This window comes from Crinia signifera, chromosome 3 (assembly GCF_055691185.1).
Source record: "Crinia signifera chromosome 3, ASM5569118v1, whole genome shotgun sequence".
NCBI classification, from domain to species: Eukaryota; Metazoa; Chordata; class Amphibia; order Anura; family Myobatrachidae; genus Crinia; species Crinia signifera.
The window spans coordinates 216,429,758-216,454,972 of record NC_139219.1 but is presented as its reverse complement, the minus strand read 5'-3'; the positions used below and the strand labels follow the sequence as shown (position 1 = coordinate 216,454,972).

Genomic DNA, 25,215 nt, shown 5'->3' with positions numbered 1-25,215 from the left:
CCTCAAGGCACACCAACAGTGCAGGTTTTGTAGATTGCCAGGCTTGAGCACAGGTGACTTAATTAGTACCTGAGGGATTCTGATTAAACCATCTGTGCTGAAGCCTGGATACCACTAAAACCTGCACTGTTGGTGTGCCTTGAGGACTGTGGTTGGGAATGCCTGCCTTAGAGGGTTAAAGAACAGTGATTCAATTACGTATGGGGAATTAACCCCTTCAGTGGTGTTTATTTAATTTTTTGGGAGCGCTCCCTTAACAAAAACCCACCACTGCCTCCCTGGGTCTGGGCAGCGTCGCTGCACTGTCAATCAGCTGCTGCCTGGATCTGCACCGCGTCCCTGTCCCCGGCAGCTGGCTTGTCATAAGCTGGGGACTTCAATACAAAACCCGGCTGTAAACAGTGGCAATCCCGAGAATTTTCCGGCCTTGCCAGACTGGGCACTGAGGCACAGCCCAGAAAATTCTCGGGATTGCCACTGAAGGGGTTAACAAAAATCCTTCAAGATAGTTTCTTCCCTTTTTATAAATGTTTGAATTTTGAATCAGTTTATAATTCCAATGTTTGTGAGTTTAATGGTAATGGAATTCCTGTTATCTAATTACAGAGAAGTATAAGTACTTAGAGAATCTAGGTTGTAGTTATTTCTATGGTTTCTGACGTCTGCTGGAGCACATTGATCAAGGTCTTCTGAGACATCTAAGCCAGATGCCCCAAGCTTCAAAAAGTGATGATGTGGATTGTGAAAAACAACCAGCTCCTAACTGCCATGTTACAAGCTGGGTTTGTTTATCACTCTCCACTTTATCACTTTTTGTAGCTTGATGTATCTGACCCATGGGATTTCCCTAAATCTTAAAGGTGACCATTTGTAGCTGGTCAAGATAATGACTAGACGTTTACAACAAATATTTATTTTAAGTTCTGCAGATATTTAGGGTCACCAGAAATACATGCTGGAACCGCCACTGAATTGCAACTTTCCTTTAGGGCTCTATATCCTTGTATGCATTATCTCCTAAGTGTCTGCACTGTGTCCATTTCAGTTTATTCTGACACGATCATTCCTTAGATCAGGGGTGGGGAACCTCAGGCCCTGGGGCCGTATGCGGCCCCCAGAGCTGTCTGAGTGGCCCTCCTACCCACCAGGTGGTTTTGCCGGGAGTCAAGTAGAGGGGAATTCTCTCGAGAGGTCGGTAGTTCTCGCAAGGTTCCTCTTAATCAACAGCATCTGGAGACTGTCAGTCCTATTCAACGGGAGCCGCCGAAGCGTGGGATTGCTGCAGCAGGACAATTTGTAAAGCCCCGTACACACGGGGGGAGATATATTGCTCAGCAATATATTGCTAGCAATATATTGCTGAGTGTCTCTCTTGTTCATCAGCGACCAGAGATGGTCGCTGATAATCAGGAGACTCTGCTGGGGGAAGAGGCAGGGAAATAGCTGATCGCAGGATCAAGCTCCTGCGACCAGCGACCATCAGGGGCTGCACACGGGAGTGCGCACCCGGCGATTCATCGCCGACAGCACACACAAATCACTGGCAATATGGTCGCTCAGCAACCATATTCCCAGCGATATGTGCTGAAATTGCACCCGTGTGTACGCACCATGAGACATTTTTACATATGGCCCCCGAAGGATTTTTTCCCCATACAAACGGCCCTTGGCACAAAAAAGGTTCCCCACCCCTGCCTTAGATCATTGTTTCTCAACCTCAGTCCTCAAGTACCCCAACAGTTCATGTTTTTTCAGGTCTCTGTACATAATTCGATCTACCTGTTCAGCTTTCAAAATGTAAGTCCATAACCTGGAAAACGTAAACTATTGGGGTTCCTTGAGGATCGAGATTGGGAACCACTGCCTTAAGTCATTTAGTAGCTCAGGTTAGATGTTTTGTTGGTGCTGTTCTTTGCCCTCAACTGGCTAAACATTATCTAGGAATTTTGGGGTTTTCTTTTTTTTTTTCCACAAGATGCTTTCTGTACCCTCTAAGAAGCAATGTCACATCTTCTATCCCCTATAGATGTCTATTGGGTGGCTTAAGGAACTGGTTGTCTGTCTACTAGCTGTGCAATGTTAACGTGGCTACCTATTCGTAAACAGGCTGCTTAGGTTATTTTTGACTACACCACATTAGTTTATTTTCTAATCTCTCTTTTATACAGTCCGGTGACTCGGCTAACCTTGGGATGTAGGAGGGTCCGCAGGAGCCAAGGCACCTATATCTGAAGCTTTTCCTCTGGCTGCAGGCTCCTCCCCTTCTGCATCCCCAGCATGCTCCAGTTCGTTAGGTGCCCACAGGAGTGAATGCTTGGCTGACGGGCTGCAGCTGTCTTTTTTTATTCTGTGTTTTTTTTTTTTTTTTTTTTTTACACTAGTTAGGATTTTATTAACAATAGTGTTAGTGCAGGTTTAACTAGTGTGTTGCTTCTATTACAAGCAGAACACACTGAGAGCGCAGCAAAGGCTAACAGAAGCGCATCCTGTCAGTGCTCTGTGTGCAGGGGTGTCTGTCTGCACCCGCTGCACAGCGCTTAACCCCAGCATTGGCTAGCGAAGGCTATGATTACAGGGGCTGAGGCTTTATCTGATCAGCTGTGGCCTGATTCGGAGGCATACCTCCTGACAGAAAAACTCAGGTGTGCTGCAGAGTACATCACTGAGGCTGGGGTGGAAGGTGCCAAGATGGCATCTAAGGTTTCCGCTACGTCTGTGTCAGCGAGGCGAGCCCTTTGGCTGAAGGCCTGGGATGCTGACAACGAATCTAAGAAAGCCCTAGAAACTTTGGAGTTTAAAGGGGAATTGCTTTATGGCTCTGAACTAGAAGCCATTATTAAACAGGCCACGTGGGGTAAAAGTACCTTCCTGCCTATCACCACTGAGGCCTCAGGTTCTAAGTTTGGGGAGTTTAAACCTACTTTTCTCTCTCTTCCTTTCATGGCGGAGCTTCCAGTAGAGGACAGGCGGGAAGAGGTAGATTCCCCAGCGGGTAGAGGTAAGGCTGCCAAATCCAGGTTTGGGGCCTTCAGTAAGAAGCAAGTGTCAAAAGGAGAGGATAAGTTATCCGCATGACTGGGTACAGGCTCCCCGTTCTGGCCTCAGAGTGGGGGGGTCACCTCCTGCAGTATCGGGACAGATGGAATCTGCCATTAGCCGACCAGTGGGTACTGTCCATAGTCTCTACAGGTTATCGGATAAATCTCAAGGGAAATCCTCCTAAGAGATTTCTGCCAACCCCTTTGCCTCGAGAGGCCAGGGCACACACACGGTTCTTCTGCAAGCGGCCTTGTCTCTCATGGAGAAGGGTGTTGTGGTCCCGGTCCCCCAGGAGGAACACAAGAAGTGTTTTTTATTTAATACTCTTTTTGGTACCCAAACCAGACGGGTCAGTCAGACCCATTCTAAATCTGAAATCACTAAATCGACACCAATGGGTGGATAATTTCCAAATGGATTCTCTCCGCTCAGTGCTTGGCAGCATAGAGCCAGGGGAATTTTTAGCATCTGTGGACATCCAGGATGCATATCTACATATACCAATATGCCAGGAACATCAGTCTCTTCTTCGCTTCGCAATCGGGGAGACTCATTTGCAGTTCCAGGCTCTACCCTTTGGTCTGGCCTCAGCGCCAAGGGTATTTACGAAAGTGATGGCGTTAATGGCTGCGTCACTGAGACTCAGGGGGATTGTGATCATTCCCTTTTTAGACTACCTGCTATTCTAAGCAGTCGGAAGACAAGTTAGTGGAAAACCTGTCCATAGCAACAGTTTTTGCAGGACATGGGATGTCCAAATCACATTTAATTCCATCTCGGAAATTACTTCTCGGATTAATGCACATACCACCAGGTCAGTAGCTTCCTCTTGGGCTGTGCGTCATGGGGCTACAGCGGAGCAGTTGTGCAGGGCTGCCACCTGGTCCTCTGTTCACACCTTTACCAAATTTTACAGGTTCCATGAGTTCGCGTCGGAGGACGCTTCATTCGGACGGGCAGTGAAGAGAACTGCAAGTCTGAGCGTACCCTCCCATAGTACCGGCTCGTGAACATCCCAAGGTTAGCTGTGTCACCGGACTGGACGAAAGAGAAAAGGGGATTTTTGTAAGAACTTACCGTTCAAACCCCTTTCTCTGAGTCCAGTCCGGTGACACAGCGATCCCTCCGCTACGCTCAGTAAGTCATGCCGTGCATGTGTGTCATGTTATGGTAAGATGATTGTGCATATAAGATGTTGGGCATTGTACTGAGTTGTGTATCCTAGTGTGCTTTTTAAGATTGAACTGGAGCATGCTGGGGATGCAGAAGGGGAGGAGCCTGCAGCCAGAGGAAAAGCTTCAGCTATAGGTGCCTTTGCTCCTGCGGACCCTCCTACATCCCAAGGTTAGCTGTGTCATCGGACTGGACAAAAGAGAAAGGGGTTTGAACGGTAACCTCTTTTGATCCTCCTATCCTGCCTCCGTTCCTACTTATCCTGTTGTTTTTCGTTCGTCCACCCACCTATTTAACTCTTATGAGTAGGGTACCCCTGCCTCACGTACTCACCCTACCTCTTTACCTCACCTGTCCTCCTGTCCTGTTCTTCCCTTGCTCTACTTCATCTTCAGTCTCCTCGACAATTTTGACACCTACTTCTGAAATGATGCTGATTTTATTTCTACCAGCTATACCCCTATTTATACTGTATTTTTCAACACACCCTGTACGTTACCTTGTCATTTGTCTTTTGTTTGCTATGTACGGCGCTGCCGACACTTTGCGGCGCCTTATAAATAAACGTACTACTACTAAGTTCTTACAAAAATCCCCTTATATGAAACAGGAACTGAAAATTCACTTTCTGATCTAAATTGGGTGAAAAATAAAAATGTATAGGCCAAATATAGTAGTATTCCACATTTATGGAGTGGATGAAGGTGTTCTATTACATTTACGCGAAACTTGGATGCTTAAAAATATTAGGAATACGTTTACAAACCTCTATCTCTTTACCTACCACTAGCCCATCTTTACCTACCTTACTTACACATAGTTACCGTTAAACAACACGTTCTCCATTTAATTAAATACATTGTCTATTTCGATGTTTTCCGGATTGTATTCATGTTTCATTTGTATGAAATAGCTAATCATTTGGTTGTCAGACGGTGTTATTCTTGTACAAGGACCACACCTTGCATCCTGTAGCATAGAAGCCTCAGGTCGGTTAGGTGACCTTGCCCATATTCAGCGCCAAGATGCGGAATGAAAGATGCTCATAATGTGATACTGCAAGGTCCCCACCTTCTTTTTACGAGAGGAAATTTTTATTTTATAGCTACCCCTTAGACTGAAATGCACTTCCACAAAACGTTATTGGTCCTTTAAATGTAACTTGAAAGAACCGTGGTGCAAATTTATTAAGCTCAGTGAAGTGATAAAAAGTGTCTGTTATCACCGGCCATTAACTGAAGTTACAGGCTTGGTTTGAAAAAATGACAGGAAGGAGCTGATTGGCCAGTGATTAAAAACCAGACACTTTATCACTTCATCGAGCTTAATAAATCTACCGCTGTGTGCACTGTAGGTAACACTAGTTAAACTTTGAGGATCAAGCAAAATAGTCTAGGGCTCTTTTGCTGGATTCTAGGTTTGCAATATGCAGAGTTCGTACACCCATTGTAGCACCATGGGTTCTTCTGTCAAATAATCAAAAACATACCTCCAGGTTGTTATAACTACCTTCAGAGAAAATAATACAATTTTTGAATTCAAGAGTGTGCTAGATTTTGACTGCTAAAAAAACACACCCTTTTTTGGATTCTCAATCTAGGTTGGGGTGGTTATGAAACACACAATGTTTGAGGAAGAGGGCACCACTTTGGAAGGTGACTAACAGCCTAAGCTAATAAGGGTGTGTAAGAGTGCCAGAGTAAGTCCAGAAGATCTGACCAAAAACTTGCTATGGAGGTGCATGAAAAAACACTGGGGCAGATGTATGAAGCAGCAGTTTACATTTTATAAACAATGGGTCCCGCGTAATCTCCTGCATAACGTGGTGAAGTGGGCACAAATTTGGGGCAAATTTATTCACACACCCCCCCCCCCCCTTGTCGATTTAAGGAGAGCTGTTATGCCCAGCATTAATGGCTCTCCATATAGGCAGCCTTGCACATTTAAAAAAACCTTTTCTCTACGGCCGCCCGGCTCTCTGGGCATGCGCGAGATCTCGCTTTTATCGTGAGCAGCCCGGAGCCCAGCAGCAGGGCTAGCGTTGTCCCTGCAGTGGGGATAGAACTATGCTATCCCTGGGCTGGCAAAGTGGCCGGGGCAAATTAACGCCTTGAAGGCTGTTAATACATCGCCCCGAATTCCCGGGTAGATTACAGGGGACAGCCCCGCTGAGCGTTACTTGGCAGGCGGTCCCTAGCGCACGTTCAGTGTGCTGACAATACATCAAATTCTGTAATGACCCCACTTAACTACTATTAAGTGCAGCATATGCACTTAATGCTAGTTGATACATCTGTGCCAATGGCACAAATTAGATATTTTCTAGTTTCAATAAAAAAAAAACACAACTACAACAATTTTGAGTGGAAAGACTAGTGCCAATGTAAACCGTTGTGTGTTTATACTGTACCACAATCTTAAAGTATCGGATCACTCTTGTGTTGTGTGCACTTGGGGGACCCTGCACCTTTCGCCAGCTCTCACTTCTCGCTGTTTCACTTTATTGCTCAGGCAGCTGTATCCTTATTAATGTTATGAAATGGGTAGGAATGTTCCTGCCTCCTGCATTTTGTTTTAATTACTGTCTGATATTTACAGGAACCTAATCTTATTGGCTGCAGTGTATTCTGTACCTGCAAGCTTAACTACTGATATAAGGATGAGCAGATGAAGAGGTTTCATAAAAATAAAATGCATTTATTCTAATTTAAGTCCTACATGGACATCTTTTATTTAACAGCATTTTCCCTTTTTAAGCCTATGGTGATTGCTAGGACTATGGGTATGCTGGACTGGAGGACTCGGGCACCAAGGAGGTAACTTCTTTAGAGAAGTGCAGCCAGTGAAGACGACTCTCATGCCTGAGGTAACAGGGTGATTTTTTAGAAGTGGGCTTCTAAAAATCTTTTTACACTTCTTTGTTTTAGGTTTTGTGTCACAAACTTGGGCTGTCAGTGCTGCAGCATGCTGCGCGGCTACTGACAGCTCAATCACCCTCTCCCAGTGGGAGCCATGGCTAGAACGGAGGAGCAGGTAAGCATAATGCGGCTTACACCGCCGGCACTTGAGGCAGCACCAGATGACCTGGCAGTGGCGCTCAGTAGTCTCTGAGCATCCATTAGACCACCAGGGTGTTTTCTTACCACTTACATAGCCATTATGTTGGCATCCCAGGAGAGTGGGTGGTGTGGATTCTGCCCCCATCCTCATGGCTAGTATACGGTCACATGCATTGTCAACCACTGAAGGTCGACAGGTTACTAGGTTGACCTGGTGTTTTTCAGCCGACAGACTATTTTTCATGCCCTTCATACTGTACACTAGACCGTGGCGGGAGAATACAAAAGTGGGACGAACGTAGCACTGCACCATGCCAAAAGCATTGCAAGTGTAACAAGGGGGCGTGGTGAACTTTGCATTTTGTTCATTTTGACTGTAGACATTGGGGGTGAAAATCCCATGTAGACCTAGTGACCTGTTGACACCATACCCGTCCTGACCTAGGTTTTCCCCCTTGGAGACAAATCTCCCTCTTCTGCAAGCTCATGGGCCATGTTGTGAGCTTCTCACAGCTCAGCAGACTAGAGTGACCTTCTGCCTCTCTTGTGCCTCCACTGTCCTAGTGTCAGACTTAGACTACCCTCACCTCACTCTTGTGCTGGTGTTGGGTCCAAAGTGCCTACCGTCATTTATACAAGTATCTGTACTTGGTTTTGCTTTTATTTTTCATATATTGCTGTATGCTTACTGCCAAAGTGAATTCTTAGCTTTAATGACTTAGGAGTTATATTGGACACTTAACACAGTGATTAGATATACTGTTTTAGTCAATAAATTCTGTATACTACTTGGTTTAATGGGATTTGCAGAGGCCTGCTAAGTTGTCTGTTCATTTACAGTTGAAGCCTGCGCCAGAGCCAGCTTTGCTACAGGGTTTAATCCAGTCAGCACAGGGTCTAGTCCATGTGTCTGATTCCCTGCAACAGACTCTGGGACAGGCTACTCATCATATGACTTAGCTGAGTACACACGGGGGATGATTTCAGCATATATCGCTGGCAATATGGTCACTGAGCAACCATATTGCCATCGATTGGTGTGCGCTCCTGTTTTTAGCCCCCTTATGATCGCTGGAGCTTGCTCCTGCAACCAGCTGATTCCCTCTGTGGCTCCCCTGGCAGAGGTTCCCTTTAATCAGCGACCATATATGGTCGCTGATGAAAAGGAGACACTGAGCAATATATCGCCCCCATGTGTACACAGAAGGGGGTCTTCCCTATCTTCTTAGAGGAATCCCAGTTAGATGAGTACTTGGCTGATTACACTTGGTTTGAAGCCCAGGAGGACTATCTTTGAGGATCATATGACACAAACTAGTGGATGCCCTTATTAAATTCATAGGCTCAATACTGCAAAATAAAGATGCTGATCTTGCTCCTTACTTAGAGGTCTCTTTTTTTTCTTTTTTTTTGTGCAAAAAGAATGATCGGAGGTGTGGCACCGCCCCTCCCCCCTGGCCACTAGAAACACAAATTTCTAGTGGCCAAGCGTATTGCTTTCTTCTATACTCTGAGGATAGTAAGCCTTGGGAATTACCTCTTACGGTGGTTGCACATATTGTACGGTTGGTTAAATCCACCACCCTACCTTTTCCAGATGTGACTTCCCTCAAAGATCCTCTGGATAAGAAACTGGAACAGTTCCTTAAGTCCATTTTAACCTATGCAGGATCTGCTATACGCCGTGCTTATGCGGCTGTGTGTACTTGGTGATTAGCTCCTGGGCTTGATGCCCTCTTAGAAGGTCTGCAGTCAGGGGCCCTGCCACTCTGGCCTTGCGTCCTTTTGTGTATAGATTCAGAGAACCCGGGTATGTACCTCCAGTGAGGCAGCTATGGATATGGGGATGTTTGACTCTAAAATATCAGCTTCCTCCATGGCAGCACACAGGGCCTTTATGGCTTCACTCTTGAAAGGCTGATCATGAATCTGAGCGAGCTTTGGATGCCCTCCCATTCTCATGAACTGTGCTTTTTGGTCCAGAACGCGACAAGATAGTGGCCACCATTGTGGACTTTTTTTTTTTTTTTGCTGTCAGGGAATCCTACAACAAGTCTTTTTGGCCCTTAGGGCAACGTTAGCGGTTAGACGTCCCAAAGATTTCAGCCCTCATTTTCAAAGCCCCAAAAGCCCAAGCCGGCCCACAATACCAGAGCTGTCCAGTGTAGGGGGACGTCTTCCAATGCCTAGCACTCTGACAATTTCTAAAACCCAAGTCAGTCATGGTAGTGTTACGCCCATTCCTTTTGGAAGTTTCACCCAACACAATTTTTCACAACCAGTCTGCCTACAGATGCCATTAAAGCTACTGCCCTCCAATCTGCCATTATGTCTCTCTTGCTGTGATATCCCCAGTTCTTACCCTATAAGAGGATATTCTGTCATATTCTCAACCTCAAACAACTGAACCTGTTTTTACAGTTGCCGAGATTCAGAACGTTTTCTCAGGTCCATACTACAATCATTGGAACTGGGGGACTTAATGGCATCTCTGGACATTCAATTCTCCAGGCTCACCAGCATTTCCACTTTGCAGTGGGAGACGGGCACTTCCATTCGGCCTGTCCATCAGAGGTGAAGGCGGTAACTCTTCACCAACAGAGTCCGTAATCCTTATTTTGACCACCTTCTTTTGCTAGACCAGGAGGCTCTTCAAGAACTTCTCCTGCTAATGCAGGCAGTTCTCCGCTCTCTGTGGTTGATCGATCAACTGGCACAAGTCCATCAACCACCATGCTTCATCTGGCTGGCCAGCTGCAAAGCAAGCCTTGGTGCGTTCGCTATGCAAGACCATTTGTCAGGCCAACCTGTTGACTAGGAGGTTGGTGACAGTGAGGGCCCACTCTACTAGGTTGGTGGGCACATCCTGGGCGGCGTGCACAGGAGCCTCAGCAGAGCATCTTTGCAGGGCAGCTGTGTGGTCTTCTGCACACACGTTTTTATCGAGGTGTGTTTTTTTTTTTTTTTTACATATTTTACTCCTTCGCCTTAGCAGATGCTGCTTTCGGGAGAGGTTTCTTAGATGCAGCTTGGGAGCATACCCACCCTTGGGGGACTGGTTTGGGACATTCCATAGCCACAATATTCACCATAGGCTGAAAAAAAAAAATTTAATTTTTGATCTTGCCTGAAAAATCCTTTTTTTTCTGAAGTCATGGTTGATGCTAGGTGCCCAGCCTAGTGCTCCTTCGTCGGGCAGGGTTGCCTAGGGACCCTGTCAGCAAGTGTGTGCTTGTGCTGAATGTATGTGCTTTTTTTTTTTTTTTGTTCTTTTTGGTCTTCCTTCAGTTACTCTTGGCTTGTTCCAATAACTGGTTCCTGAGGACAGGTGAGGGTATGAGGGAGGAGCCGCCATGTGCTGCACTTCTCTAAAGAAGTTCTCTCCCTTCGTGCCCATAGTCCCTGCATTCCACCATGGCTTCAGAGAAAAAGGATTTTACAGGTAAGACCAAAAATCCTCTTTTCTATGTTTTTTTTTTTTTTTTTTTTTTTTTTACCTTTTTAATTAGTAGTAGCAGTATGATAACCTTGTTTTTTTGTGGGGTTTTTGTTCTTCATACAAACAAACCCATATTTGATTTCCTCCTAAAATGGTATGTTCATTCACCTCCTAATAGTGTCCAGTGTTGTCACACTTGTGGGCAGTGTGCTCTTTACATTGCATGTTTGATATTCGCCATGCTCCCTCCAGTTTGAGCTCTGGCTGACTTCATCTTTTGGATCCTATGAATACAATTGCTTAAGCTTTGCTGCCAGACTTTCTCGCATGCATGCTGAAAGTAATGTGTGTGTCATTGGGATGACCCTTTTTCCAATATGGGGTGTTCTCTTCTGGATCTTTACTAGTGTGTTGTGTTTTTTTTTTTTTTTTTTCTAGTATTTTATTTCTAATCCTTTCTTTCATTGCTGTCACTGTCCCTTCCTCGCTGGTGCCATCTCTTTTCATCTCATCACTTCATTGACTGCTGTAGCAATAGGTAAGATCACTCTTCCTGCTGCGACTTGCCCTGTAGTGCCGGCTGTCTGCCTGTGTGTGCTATGTGTCAAAGTTGCTGGAATCTTAACTCTTCGCGTTTTGCTGATTTTAACCCAGTACCTCAATGTTCTAACATATATGCTTAAATAAATAAAAAAAACATGAAAAAATGGTATGCTCATTTGACAGTTGTGGCTGAAGTATGGTGTAAGCTGTTCTAACTGGTAAAGTATTGGTTTCTCTCTGCTAGACCAAATGAACTGCTTGCTACACTCTGCTGCCAGTTACAAATAATGAAGTGGAACTGGCTTGTATGATTTTACACTGGCTTCTTCCTCACACTAATATATTATCACATTGTTATCCATCCACTTGACTCCACTGTGGATGAATGATAGTGATGTAAGAAACGGCATGTGTACAGTACAGACTACTGTGAGATCATGGTCTGGGAAGGGAAAGTATTGATCTTGTGGTGGTGATAGTATAGTTTGATGGAAGAATATTGAGTTAAATGCACAATGTTTTTCAGCTTGTTTGCCAATGTCTAATGATGCTAATATCTTACACCTGTTGCCTAACACCAAATGTATGTACAGTTTATTAGTGTTGGTACTAGTTGAGTGAGTTTTTTTATAACCATAATGTAGATTCTAATGCAGTGTCCCGATAGTTTTTAAACACTACATGGTTTACTGCTAGATGTAGTGATACAATTCTTTGTGGCTTGTTTCAAAAGTTTTGCTTGGGTTTTATGTTTTTATTTTAATTTACATTTTTCTATGTTTTTCTTTGATGCAGAAGGAACGCAGTGGATGCTTTCCGTGTCAATGTTATCCATGCCCGGCAGCAGGTGCGCTCTCCCGTCACCAACATTGCTCGTACCAGTTTCTTTCATGTGAAACGCTCCAACATCTGGCTGGCGGCAGTCACCAAGCAAAATGTCAATGCCGCCATGGTGTTCGAGTTCCTCTACAAGATGTGTGATGTCATGACTGCCTACTTTGGGAAAATAAGCGAGGAAAACATCAAAAACAACTTTGTGCTGATCTATGAACTGCTTGATGGTGAGAAGCAAGGGGGGTGTTTGGATACATGCTTATTGCTACCTTTTCAACCTTACAATATGTATGTGTAAAATGAATTAACTCTGTAGAATTTTTGCCATTGTATCCTGCTATTGGCTACCTGAAATGTACTTCCTGGAAGTCATTATTGTAATTTTTTATTTTTTCCCAGAAATACTGGATTTTGGCTACCCTCAGAACTCTGAAACTGGAGCACTGAAAACATTCATTACACAACAAGGGATTAAAAGCCAGGTAAAGGATGATAACTGCAGTGCCATTCATATGGTTTTGGAAGCAGAACATGTTTGACAAGCTGGTAGAATATTCCCTATTGGCGTCTATTGCATAGTAAAGAACGTTTTGTCTGCACGCAACTTGAAACTGCCTATTAATTCATAGGCAAATCGAGCAGCAATTGGTTTGTTTTATTTCACTGGCAGGGGTGCATCCCTAAACAACCAAATTACTACTATACAGTACATACAAAAAGAAGGGATAGGGGTTATAAGGCAGGCTTACACCAATTGCCCCAAACAGTCTGATTTGGGTGAAAACGGGTCACATCCCACTAGTGCAGTGGTTCCCAACCCTGGTCCTCAAGTACCGCCAACTGCACATTTTAAAAGATCCACAGGTGGAGCTAATTGTCACTTGTGATTCTGTGTGGAGACCCGGAAAACTTGCATTGTTGGGGGCACTTGAGGACCAGGGTTGAGAACCACTGACTAGTGTATGGAATTAGAATGGCACTACTTATCTGCTTAAAAAAGCTACCGTTGGATTGACCTTTTAATAGGCAGGAACGTGCAGAGCAGATAAATGAGAAACTGATTGAGAGGGTTATTGGTTTTTAAACAAGGAATGATTCCTCAAAGGAACATGTAACATGGCTTGAAACTCAGGTCAAGTAATAAATCAGTCTAAGAAATGACTTATGAGAACATACATAATACTACTAGATCGCTAATGGTGTTATCCCTTGTATGGGGTTACTAGCTGCCTTCACCTAACTTCAGCTACAGACCTGGACTCTAACTGGACTTCTCTTGTTTTTATTCCTGTGTTTCCTGACCCACCTGCCCGCTCTTCCCACGTGTGCCTCCCGTGTTGCTTCTCCTCTGCTTCGTGTGGCTGGATATGTAGCACCAGGTAGGAGTGAATGATATGAGGAATTTCGGTGCATACCTGGTGGACTTCCACTGCTATTCCCTCAGTTACTTAGACCTCAGTTACATATAATAGGACCGTTATGACTTGTTGTTAGGTCTAATTCTGCTAAATTCTGTACTCAATAATAGAATTCCAAGCTTGCTGTAACCAGTGTTGCTGTAAGCAGCAAAAATCGGATACAATAGAATATTCTAGTGCTACATAAAGAAAACTTAATTACATTTTTTATTTTTAAATAGTGTATTATCAGTGTCAACTAAAAATGGGGTGAAAGTGGTATTTATTCTCCCTCTATGGGTGTCGTGGACACCCATGGAGGGAGAAAGTGTCTGGATTTTGAACGCCGGGATTCCGACCACCAGGAAAATGACCGCATCCCGCTGTTGCAATTCTCCCAAACTTGCAGCCTGCTTTTACATTGAACATTTGCAATCAGCTACATGGGACAGCAGCGGTACTGTCCATAATATGGACTTTGCAAAAGGGGTGATAATGTTTTTTTGTTTTTTTTCTCCAATGTATACTTTTAATATTCTTTAGGAAAGGATTTCTAATCTGAGGCATGACTCCATTTGTGTGTGCTTACATGCACTCTTGCTCAGTGATTCCTTGGAAGAACTATATTCCATAGTAGATTGTAAATGATTTACTTGTGTAATAAACTACGGTACTTGTTTCCTAGCACGGCGCCCCCCTGATTTGGATCGTAGTACATCTTATACAATCGCATTGCATGCAATATAGCGGCATGCAATAAAATTTTTAACTGTACCTGATGTACCTGACCACCTAATGGGTGCTTACAATGTTAAATGGACCCCCATTGGCAATGCCACCCCCACTATTAACGCCAACCCGAAGTGTGGCGAGCGGCGGCGGTACGCGTCCTCCGACCTTTTCATACCTCCGCTATCCACGTCGGCATGGAGTTGATTTTACATAGTGTGGCGAGTCACCGAGCCCGAAGCGTGGCGAGCGGACACGAATTACTTTACATATATTCCACGTCCGATCGCCATGCTTCGGGCTCCCTACGCTCGCCACACTATCTAAGGTCAACTCCACGCCGACGTGGATAGTGGGGTTATGAAAAGGTCGGAGGGCACGTACCTCCGCCCCTCACGGGCTCGCTGCGCTCGCCACTCTTCGGGTTGACGGTGGGGGTGCATTTAACATTGTAAGCACCCATCAGGGTGCTTGTACAATTAAAAATTGCATGCCATTTGCTGGCACGCAATGCTATGCAATATTTCATTGTCCAAGCACTCCTGTTAATTTAACATGAATATAGCATCGCACACCACTAAGTATGGTATGCGATGGGCGCCGTGCTAGGAAACAAGTACCTAAACTACTATTTAAAAAAAAAAAAAAAGCCAGAATCCATTTTTTTTGGTTATTCTAATTCACTTAGACTAAGGAGGAGCAGTCTCAGATCACTAGCCAGGTCACTGGACAGATTGGCTGGAGGCGTGAAGGAATCAAGTATCGTCGCAATGAGTTGTTCCTGGACGTATTGGAGAGTGTTAACTTACTGATGTCCCCCCAAGGTGGGTACATGGCAAGAAAAAGTACTAGATACGTGTTTCTTAATCACTTACCTGGCATGTCTGTATTTTAATGTGACAACGCCAGACTGGGCTTTCCCTGACATGGTTGCATCTGATGTGACCAGTCAGAAACACTCAATGTACATCTGCTGGAAGAGAATATTTTAACAGCCGCCAATCATGGAGAGTGATCGCTAAGCTACTCTAAATACATGTGCCTGCCATAAAGCAGGTGACTGGGGAAATGGCATTGTGTTGTTTTTTTTGTTTTTGTTTTTTTTCTTATGATCATGTTAGGTTTTAAATATATATTTAAAACCTAATTCAATCATACAAAACCTGGCATTTTTTTAAGCAGTTTTTTCGAAAAAGCAATTTATATTTAAAAGGATTTCATGCAAGTAGTTGTGAAAATAAGCATGTGACAGACCAGTGTATGTGTGTGTGCCTGACTTCCTGTCATGTCTTTCCCGTTCTCAGGTCAGGTGCTTAGTGCTCATGTGTCTGGCCGTGTAGTTATGAAGAGCTACCTGAGCGGCATGCCAGAATGCAAGTTTGGCATGAATGACAAAATTGTAATTGAGAAACAAGGCAAAGGAACTGCTGATGAGACAGGCAAAACGTAAGTGTGATTTCTGCCGGTATTAAGCGTTTTACGTGAGCCAGATGCATAAGTTCCAAATCTGACTGCTCAAAATGTCCTGCTTTTAGAAGTTAAATATGTAATATAGAAAACTGAAATAACTTGTCATTCATACTTTGATGTGACCCTTCTCAAATTATCCAAATGGTGCGTGGTTTAAGAGATCTTTGATAAAACTTGTTGGGTGGTATTGTTTACTGCTTTACCTGTGCATAGTATTAAGGCTCCCATACACTTTCCGATTTGGACACTATTTCACCCGATTCGGACGAATCGGGCCATGAAATCGGCCCAAATCACATGTTTTGACATCCCCCTCCGATCCGATGCGCGGTCCCGTGCGCATCGATCTGAGTCGGACTGGCTGCACATAAGATTTCCTAAATCTTATGTGCAGCCTCCGGGCAGGGGGAGAGCCTGGCAGAATCAGCGTCGGCAGATGCCGAAGGGGTGTGGAGCCGTGCATGCTAAGCTGTCAAAAAGGCGGGGGGGAGCATTGGAGAGCTGGGCAGGGGACACAGAGGCAGCGCGCGGGGGGGCGCCGGTGAACCGGCGAGGGAGCTGGGGCTGCTGGGCAGGAGGATCGGTCACTCTGCAAGGGGAAAAAAAACCCATTACAAATGTATGGGCAGCCAGTGATTGGCTGAGAGAGCGCTCAGCCAATCAGCAATATTTCGTAGTGCGCCCCTGCTATCTGCCTAATTTATGAACGGTCAGCATTGCTGACCGTTCCGCCGCCTGCAGCTATCGACTTCGACAGCTGCAGACGGCGATGCCCTATGCCTACAGCAGGGACAGCGCTGTCCCTGCTGCTGGCTCTGAGCTGCGCTGGGATCTCGCGTGAGTAGGGATCGTAGTCCAGCCGGCCGGGGGGGAAGGAGACAGCGCGTCAGTGTTAACTGACGCGCTGTCAGCTGGAGGGGACATCGCCGGATGGGGGAGTAAGCGCTCCCCCTGCTTTGGCAAGATCTTAGTCGATCTTGTCGGTATCATCTCCTGCTTCACCTCACTACTGAGGGGAAGCAGAAACTGTTATAGCGGCGCTGTTAGATAAATCTACCCCAGTGTCCCCTATCTATCTTCCCAGCTCACTCGTCTGTTCAGCCGCACTGAGCAATTTAAGGAATGACAATGATCTCTTATTCCATCCTTCATTAAACTAAATGGTCCAAGTCACACAAGATATCTTCTGATTGCCCATCCAGAATATCTTGTATACCAGCCATGGGTGTATGCTATTGTGTGTGTGCACACTATACAAATGTTTGTTTTGCACCGTTTTGTCGTTCCATTATGTCAAATTACATCAATATCGTTGAAGTGCACGCCAGCCTTTTGTTAGCCAGTTCTTCAGTCTGTCCACATGTATTTGTTTTTCAGGGGGAAGCAATCGATTGCTATTGATGACTGTACATTCCATCAGTGTGTCCGGCTAAGCAAGTTTGATTCGGAGCGCAGCATCAGTTTTATTCCTCCAGATGGAGAATATGAGCTGATGAGGTAGGATTTTTAAATGTCTATTGCTTTCTGTTGGTGCATCCTATTTTATTTAGCACAGTCTATAAACCTGTGGTTTAAATATTCCTTGAAGCTAATTTTTCATATCAGATCAATAAATTTATAGGTATCCTTTGTGCTATATTTTGGTCTCTTAAAAAATTCCTTAACTCCTGTGTACAAGATACATAGAATTTAATATATTCTTACCCAGTACATTTCTGGACCTTTCCATTAAAAAAAAGTGCATTGATATTTATGTCTAGTTTTACCAACTGGCCGTTATCCTGTTGTCCTCTAGGTACCGAACAACAAAGGACATAATCCTTCCGTTCCGTGTCATCCCCCTTGTCCGTGAGGTGGGGCGTACCAAGCTTGAGGTTAAGGTGGTCATAAAATCAAATTTTAAGCCTTCCCTACTGGCTCAAAAAATTGAGGTGAGTGATGTTAATACTGGAGAACGTATTGAAGGATCTTTGTTTTATATAAGTATTCTTAATGAACTGGACAGTAATCTGACTAGAAACATGTATCTTTCTGACAGTATTTGTATCTCTATGGTCTTGCAATTATTTCATGGAGTCATATTCTCTAGCTTCATCTTCCTTGTTTATATATATATTAAATTATGTCACTACTTTAATGTAAAGTACAGTGCAGACATGCGTACCCTTTCATTCTAATACCTGACAAGTTTGTTTTTCTATTCAGGTTCGAATCCCCACTCCGCTCAACACAAGTGGAGTGCAAGTAATTTGTATGAAGGGCAAAGCCAAGTACAAGGCCAGTGAAAATGCCATTGTCTGGAAGTGAGTGACCAGCTTCCATTTTTTTTATTAATCATAATATGTGTATCATACAGGTTCATATTGCTTGTCCGGACTAAGTCAAAATTGCAGAAATTGAAACGTGAGAATTATTATATAGACTGCCAGAAGTGTCTGTATGTATACAGAGGCATATTTTATAATGTGTAGATATATTTTTTTTTACTTAAATAATTACATTTAAGAAGAGGAGTTTGTTAAAGTTTGACTTTGTTAAAGTTGTATGATACGATGTATGATACGATAATACTGTATCTGTCACCATAACAGTTGTGTATCTTGTGCGGTTTATGTCCTATGTTTGTGTGTGTGTGTGTGTGTGTGTGTGTGTATATGTATATATAGATATATAGAGAGAGAGAGTCAGGTTTTCAGTTTTCTCTTGTCCTATTTGATGCAAATACACACATTGCATACTGCTAAAGTGTATACAGTAAAATGTTAATGGAATACAAATCTTATCCTGCTTTCGTGATGCTGTTTACAGGATAAAACGCATGGCTGGAATGAAGGAATCTCAGATCAGTGCTGAGATTGAGCTCTTGCCCACCAATGACAAAAAGAAGTGGGCCCGCCCTCCTATCTCCATGAACTTTGAGGTGAGTATCACATGTCACTGTGTTCCAAAGAAGTCTTAAGGCAGGCATGACCAAACTATGGGCATCCGGCTTTTGTGAAACTACAAGTCGCATCATGCCTTGCCACAGTTTTGCTATTAAGGAATGCTAAAAATATGGCAAGGCATTCTGGAGTATGTAGTTTCACAACAGCTGGAGTGCCATAGTTTGGACATGCCTTTCTTAAGGTGTAAGTGTATAATGGTCATAGACACCACTGAACTGTTCAATGAAAGGAGTTGGCCTGTGAAATTGTGGTAAATGGATTTTTATGTACAATTTTGTGGCTTCAGATGGAAAATCCTTGAATATTAATGGATGGAAAGTGATCCCTGGATCACAAATTGTGAAAATCTTTACTGTCAAACTGTAAAGAGTTTTGTAAGGCTGATCCTGATTTTTTTTTTTTGGAGGCCACAATGTACATATTGCTGTACCGCAAATTGCTAAAAAAAAAAAAATGGCCAAAGATCTTTAGTAGAGACCCGTCCCCAGTTTCCGTATGTGGATTGTTTGTATGGAGTTGTATTTTACTTGGGTGAGGGCATGTAAACCTAAATAACACAATGCTTGCATTCTCCCCAAGGTCCCATTTGCTCCGTCCGGTCTCAAAGTTCGATACCTGAAAGTGTTTGAACCGAAGTTGAACTACAGCGACCATGATGTGATTAAATGGGTGCGCTATATTGGACGCAGTGGAATCTATGAAACCCGTTGTTAATGCATCAATACTTAGAGAGGAGGGAGATACTTCCATTACTAAACCTATCCTGTCACGTTACACTTTGATGGGATAACAGAGAACCCAAGTTTAAAAAAGTAAAAGGAGTCCATTCCCTTAAGCTCTGTTGGGTGGAGAGTTCTCCTTTCCTTTCTTGCTTCTTCCACCCGACCATTACAGCCGTTTGGCTCCATGACCCCATTCTGTTTGGAGGCTCTGTAAAGAAATCTAGCATTGGAAAGCTGACGACAATTATAGGGATTTTGCTGCTATGTGTTTTTTTTTTTTTGTTTTTTTTGAATACCTATCTCACATAGCTGCTCCTTCCTTTACATAGCCACCCCAGTCTGTGAATATTGCTGGCAGATAGTATTTCTGAATAGTGTAGTGCTTCCTGCAGGCTTTCCATCACATCCCTCTTCTACATTAGATAGCTGTGTCATGTTTACTATGTCCTCAGTATTTGTCATTAGAGCTTTTAATGCTGTCACAGGCCAGTTGAAATACAGGAAAGAGCACAGGGTCTAAGCCCTGGTGTAACGCCCGGGTTAGGTATTTGCAGCAGTGTTCCTTTGCCTGCAGAGCTGAAGCAAATCTGTATCACAAGGCATTTTAGTGGGAAGAAATCTTATGACCAAACTATATGAAGTATGTTCAGTGTACTCCAGGCAGTCTCTCTCTGTGAAAAAGAGGAAAAGACCAAGAACTAAACATCATTCATTGTCATCAAGTGCAAGGAATAAAACATATCCCTGCCAGAGAACAGTCACTACAACTGGAGCAGCAAGGATGGGATTCTACACCTTCTTCTGGCGTGACATGTGTGGTCCTGTGACTTCTCTCTTGTCCCTGTACTCCTTGTGCTGTGATTTGCTCTGTTTTTTTTCTTTGTGATGGTCGAACTATAAACCTAATAAACCATGTAGAAAATGTATACCTTAAGGCTGCTGATGTATTAACTCCATGAGAATTTTGTAATCTGGCAATGCATACAACAGTAAGCACCTGAAATAGCTTCTCAGCATTAAGCTTCTAAAGCTTCCTTCAATGTTCCATATACAGTATTGTATTATTGCTTCTAAAAGCAATACCTACCTATTTACGAATTGCTGGATCTGAACATCTGGTGGCATTGTGGCTATTGTTCAGCAGATTTGCATCCTGAGCATTTTATTAAATTGAATGAAAAACTATAAAACTTATTTTACTATAACAAACAAATATCTACACCACAGAAAGTCATCTTAAACATTATTATAGAATTATCTACATGACAAATCACCAATCCATTTTTTAGTATTTTTTAATTTTTTTTATACAGTCTATCGCAAACGAATTCTGTTTGCACCGTATAAGCAGCAAAACTAATTAGGGTGCTGTACTGATGTTACGTATGCGTAGCTCCATTCCCCACTGAGAAAATGAAGGTACATTAATTGTATGAACGTGTAGCTTTGGCTATCTTCCATATAAAGCATGAAGCTGGTAATCCAGTACCTGAATTTTACAACAGAAAAATGTCAACAGACAGTATAAAATGTGAAAGAGGTAACTGGAGGACAAGAAAGGCTTTGTACACACTAGACTATATATTCCTAATGGTTTTGCTAATTCTGATGGGTTGCAATGAGTAATTCCAATTGGCACCCAGTGTGTAAGCTTAATGTCGCTGACTATGCATGCTACCATGTGGCGTCTGACATCCTCAGTCTGCAGGACCTAACATAGCCCTGCTCTCTCTCCATCCCCCAGTCACATACCCCTCAACTAGCACTCATTGCAGCTGCCATTGGAAAGTGTTTATGTCCCAATCGCTCACGATCTTGATGGGCACACACCATTTAGTGTGTACCCAGCTTAAGACCATGCAAAGTCAAGGCCTTGGGCACTTTTATGCTGCTCCCATATAACATTAACTGTTTTGCTCTGAGTGCTCTAAGGATAATAGCATGTAACTAGTGTGGGGGTGTTTACTGCTCTATAGTCTTTTTAAAAAGCCTAACTGCTAGACCTTAGGAGCAATTACATTTTAAATTTGGTCATTTTGTATTTTGTGTTGGGGGCCATGATATTGGTATATACATATAGGCCCTTATTCAGATCTGAACACAGTGCAAATGTGTTTGGAAAATGGGCAAAACCATGTGCAATGCAGGTGGGGCAGATGTAACATGTGCAGAGTTAAATTTGGGTGGGGTGTGTTGAAACTGAAATCTAAATTGCAGTGTAAAAATAATGCAGCCAGTATTTACCCTGCACAGAAACAAAATAACTCTAACAAATTTAACACTCTTGGCACATGTTACATCATCCCCATCTGCGGTGAACATGGTGTTGGCCATTTTCCAAACAAATTTGTACTGCAATCAGATCTGAATAACGGTATAGCGTGAGATGCACTAAGCCTTGGGAAGTGATAAATCGCCAACCAATCAGCTTCTGCCTGTCATTTTTCAAACACAGCCTGTGACATGGCAATTAGGAGAGGATTGGCTGGTACTTTATCACTCTCCATTTGATCTATTTTCAAGCTTATTTCTTCTGGCTCAGACTTGCCAGAATAAACAGCTGCTTGGTGCTGCTGTAAGCATCAGGTACATTGCACCAGCCATGGGATGGTTAGCAACCATCGATGATTAGAAATAATTGATAGTTTTGCCATCGATGGGGAAGAACCAGATGGGGTCCCACCAGCGATGTCGAGCTTAAACTAATAGTTTTTGCTTTTTCCCCAAGGTGCCAGGACATGTAGCATAGTGCCCCCGTAGTTTGATTGGCCTATACTAGACTTATCAATCAATATGGCTGACTCTCGATTTTTTTTTTTTTTTTTAAACATTGATGGACATACATTGAATAATTCTAACATTGATGGCAAAGGCAACGGTGGCCATGCCTAAATCAGCCATCCTGGGAAATATTTCTATTTCTACTGTTTATAAGGGTGAAGAGTTGACTGTTTTTTACACCCAGTGAAAAACAATGGAGCCGGCTTTCAAGGCTTTGTTTTCAATTGCTTTTAGGGTCATGTAGAGTAACTCTTTGTGTTTTTTGGTCTTAATTATATCTTGTCTTGCAGAATACTTACAGTACTGTATGCTGATCATCATTTTTTATTAATTGCACAAGGAAAATAATGATTAAACCTGACATCCTTTAAAATCAGAGTGCATTATGGGTCATTTGCATATGAACATCAGGGCATTCTGGGTAAATGCCTAGTGCATCATGGCTCCTCCAACAAGCTTGGATCCTCCAACAAACTTGACAATAACGCACTTTCACACCAGACATTGCAGCTAGATTATCAATGGCCTTGTTCATGGGGTGCCAAATCAAACCATAAGGCTAGATTTTAGTAAAGGCTTATGTGAACACATCTGCAGGGGCAGCTGCTAATAAGGTTGGGGGGGGAGAGCATTAAAAACTTAAAAAGGGGGCTTAGGCTGCGTGGTGGGGGGCAAGGTTTAAGCGGTACTGGGTAGAGTTAAGCATTTAAGGGGAGGTTCGGTACTGTCCCTCCATCAGGTTGCAAGCATTGGTATTCTGACCACTGTTATCCCCACCGTATGTATGCCAAAAGGGATGTGGCAATTATCAAAGGGGCATGGTTTCACGAGATCCCGCTGACTCAAGCCACGCCCCCATTCTTTATCACGATCACTTAGGAGGTTATTCTGGTTGGTGCGTAAATTTCCGAATTCTTTCTGAGCGGTCTGCACGCCACGCTGTGCGGACATGGTACGAAGAAACGCCCACCGGTCCTCCGCATTCGGACGGACTCACACTTTAAGAAGAGGGCGTGTTTACGTACGACATCCAAACCTTGCGTGTGCGGTGGACACACACATATTCTGCACGGACTTACCGCGTCGGAACGGACGGGAACATGGCCGTACGCACCGATGCGGTGTATTTCCGCAAAACATATTACTATCATCGGAACTCATACATCACACACATGACACACTTATGCAATTAGGCTACCTCATTAAAAAGGGATTGTTTATAAATTTATATTTTGATCCCCAAATGTGTGCTGTTATTGGTAAATGTAAAAGTGACATGTATATTTATATTAGTGATAGCAAGTTCTGTCCATTGCTTGCAGTGTAAATGTGTGTAACAAATGCAGCCGTGCTTTCAGCATAGATTTGTGTGTTTTGTAATGGTCCATTTAAGCTGCAAGGTTTCCAATTGAAGCAATGAAAAGAGTGTAATTAATGAGTAGAGGAGTGGATTGTATTGTGTTCAGGTGACATTGGTTCAGGTGCGGGAGTACTAATTGGGCGATCCGAATGCCTAGCGCATGACCGAGTGGTGTCCGCAAAGAAATACTTGCTTATGGACACCGCATATTTCTTGCCTTTTGGTTCGTTTGCAGTCGGTGTTCAGTCCGAATGCACGCCTACCAGAATTAGTGCACTCCCTCGTGTACGCCCATGTTAACTCCCAGTTTAGCCCACTTTGAACTACGCCCCTGTGTACTTCCGAATGACGCCCATAATACGCCCATATCTCTCGAGTGAATGCGGTGCACATTTCTGTACGGTATTAGTGAGAACAAGTACGGAGACCTTGCGTGGCGCATGCGCAGACGGCTAAAAAACGCCATCCGAAAGAATTCGGAAAATTACGCATCGACCAGAATAAGGCCCTTAATGGGGCAGATATATTAAGCCTTAACAAGAGATAAATGCAAGGGTGATAAAGAGAGATAAACGTCCAGCCAATCAGCTCCTTACTAACTTTTTTCAAACACCGCCTGTAACATGGCATATATATAAGCATGTGGAGGAGAAAGCCAAAGGTTCCACACTCATAGGGTAGATTAGTGTAGCGCTCTGCCCCTTTGTGCAATGTGGAGTAATGCGAAAGATAGACAGATGGGGGTGTATAAAAAAGCTTTACTTTAACAGTGCAATAGTACAGGGGTTTACAAATTGCAGTGATGGGTACAAGACAGGTTGTTACACATACATAAATGGCAATAGACAGAATTACAAAAACAATGGGTATATGCTGGGTTTAAGTCCTGTGTCCCACGCTCATAGTTGAAGTGTTGTTTTATCCACTACAATAGAGCATATCCAAATCATCATCAAAAGAACATATACATAGAGAGGACAGGGAGCAGTCCCCTGGCAGTGGTTTTAACTGGCTTGTGCTGGTTTTCTTACTAAACACACACATCATTTAAATCCACCCCCACATTTAAGCTGCCGGGATCCAGCCTGCAGCCTGTGTCAAACACATCTCCGGGGAAGGGAAGGGGGACACACTTACAGCAATCCTCCGCGGCATGGGCGCTGCAGGGTACAGGAACTTGGCCGGTGTTCTGTAATCCCCAGCAGACTGCAGCATGGTGCAGGGAGAGCACTTCTCCGGCGCGTCCCTGGCTCTGCTGTGCGGCCTGGTTTGGGTGAGGGTAATGTCAAAGTCGAGTGACATACACGTCATTTTAGAGTGGTATGGCCACCATCTTGGTTCGCAGATTTACGCAAACAACGTATAGGAACCAGGTTTTGTAATCAGGCGAACCCAGTGCGCTGCCATACTAATACACATAAATTTATATCTCGCACTCACTAGTAGTGGCTTTAAATCACAACACATAGTTTAGCTGGTATCACACAATCTTTTCACCTACATGCAGCAGGGGCCACTGCAGTCATTACATGTGGGGATAGAGTAGGTGTACTGGAGGAGTGGCACTTTAAGGAAACTTTACTGCTGCAGGCTCCTGCCTCCTCTATCCCCACCCAGACTCCAGTCTTAGAAAAAGTGCCCGGAGGAGTAGGTTCTCTGGGCCTCTTCTCCTCAGGGAGATTAGGTCTTTTTTCAACTATTTTTAACCTTTCATTTACACCGGC

At 43.7% G+C, this 25,215-nt stretch overlaps 1 protein-coding gene across 2 annotated transcripts in view; it reads left to right on the top strand.

The window, feature by feature from the left end:
* The window catches only part of AP2M1 (adaptor related protein complex 2 subunit mu 1), a 37,574-nt gene extending 17,298 nt beyond the window's left edge, over positions 1–20,276 (top strand). For both annotated transcript variants that reach the window (XM_083177424.1, XM_083177423.1), the window contains exons 3-11: positions 12,049–12,314; positions 12,487–12,569; positions 14,902–15,037; positions 15,518–15,659; positions 17,061–17,180; positions 17,479–17,614; positions 17,889–17,986; positions 18,492–18,603; positions 19,208–20,276. In XM_083177424.1, coding sequence (XP_083033550.1) covers positions 12,049–12,314; positions 12,487–12,569; positions 14,902–15,037; positions 15,518–15,659; positions 17,061–17,180; positions 17,479–17,614; positions 17,889–17,986; positions 18,492–18,603; positions 19,208–19,342 — 1,228 coding nt within the window. In that variant the 3' untranslated portion in view covers positions 19,343–20,276. The remainder of the gene's footprint in view (positions 1–12,048; positions 12,315–12,486; positions 12,570–14,901; positions 15,038–15,517; positions 15,660–17,060; positions 17,181–17,478; positions 17,615–17,888; positions 17,987–18,491; positions 18,604–19,207) is intronic.
* The last annotated feature ends 4,939 nt before the right edge of the window (positions 20,277–25,215 follow it).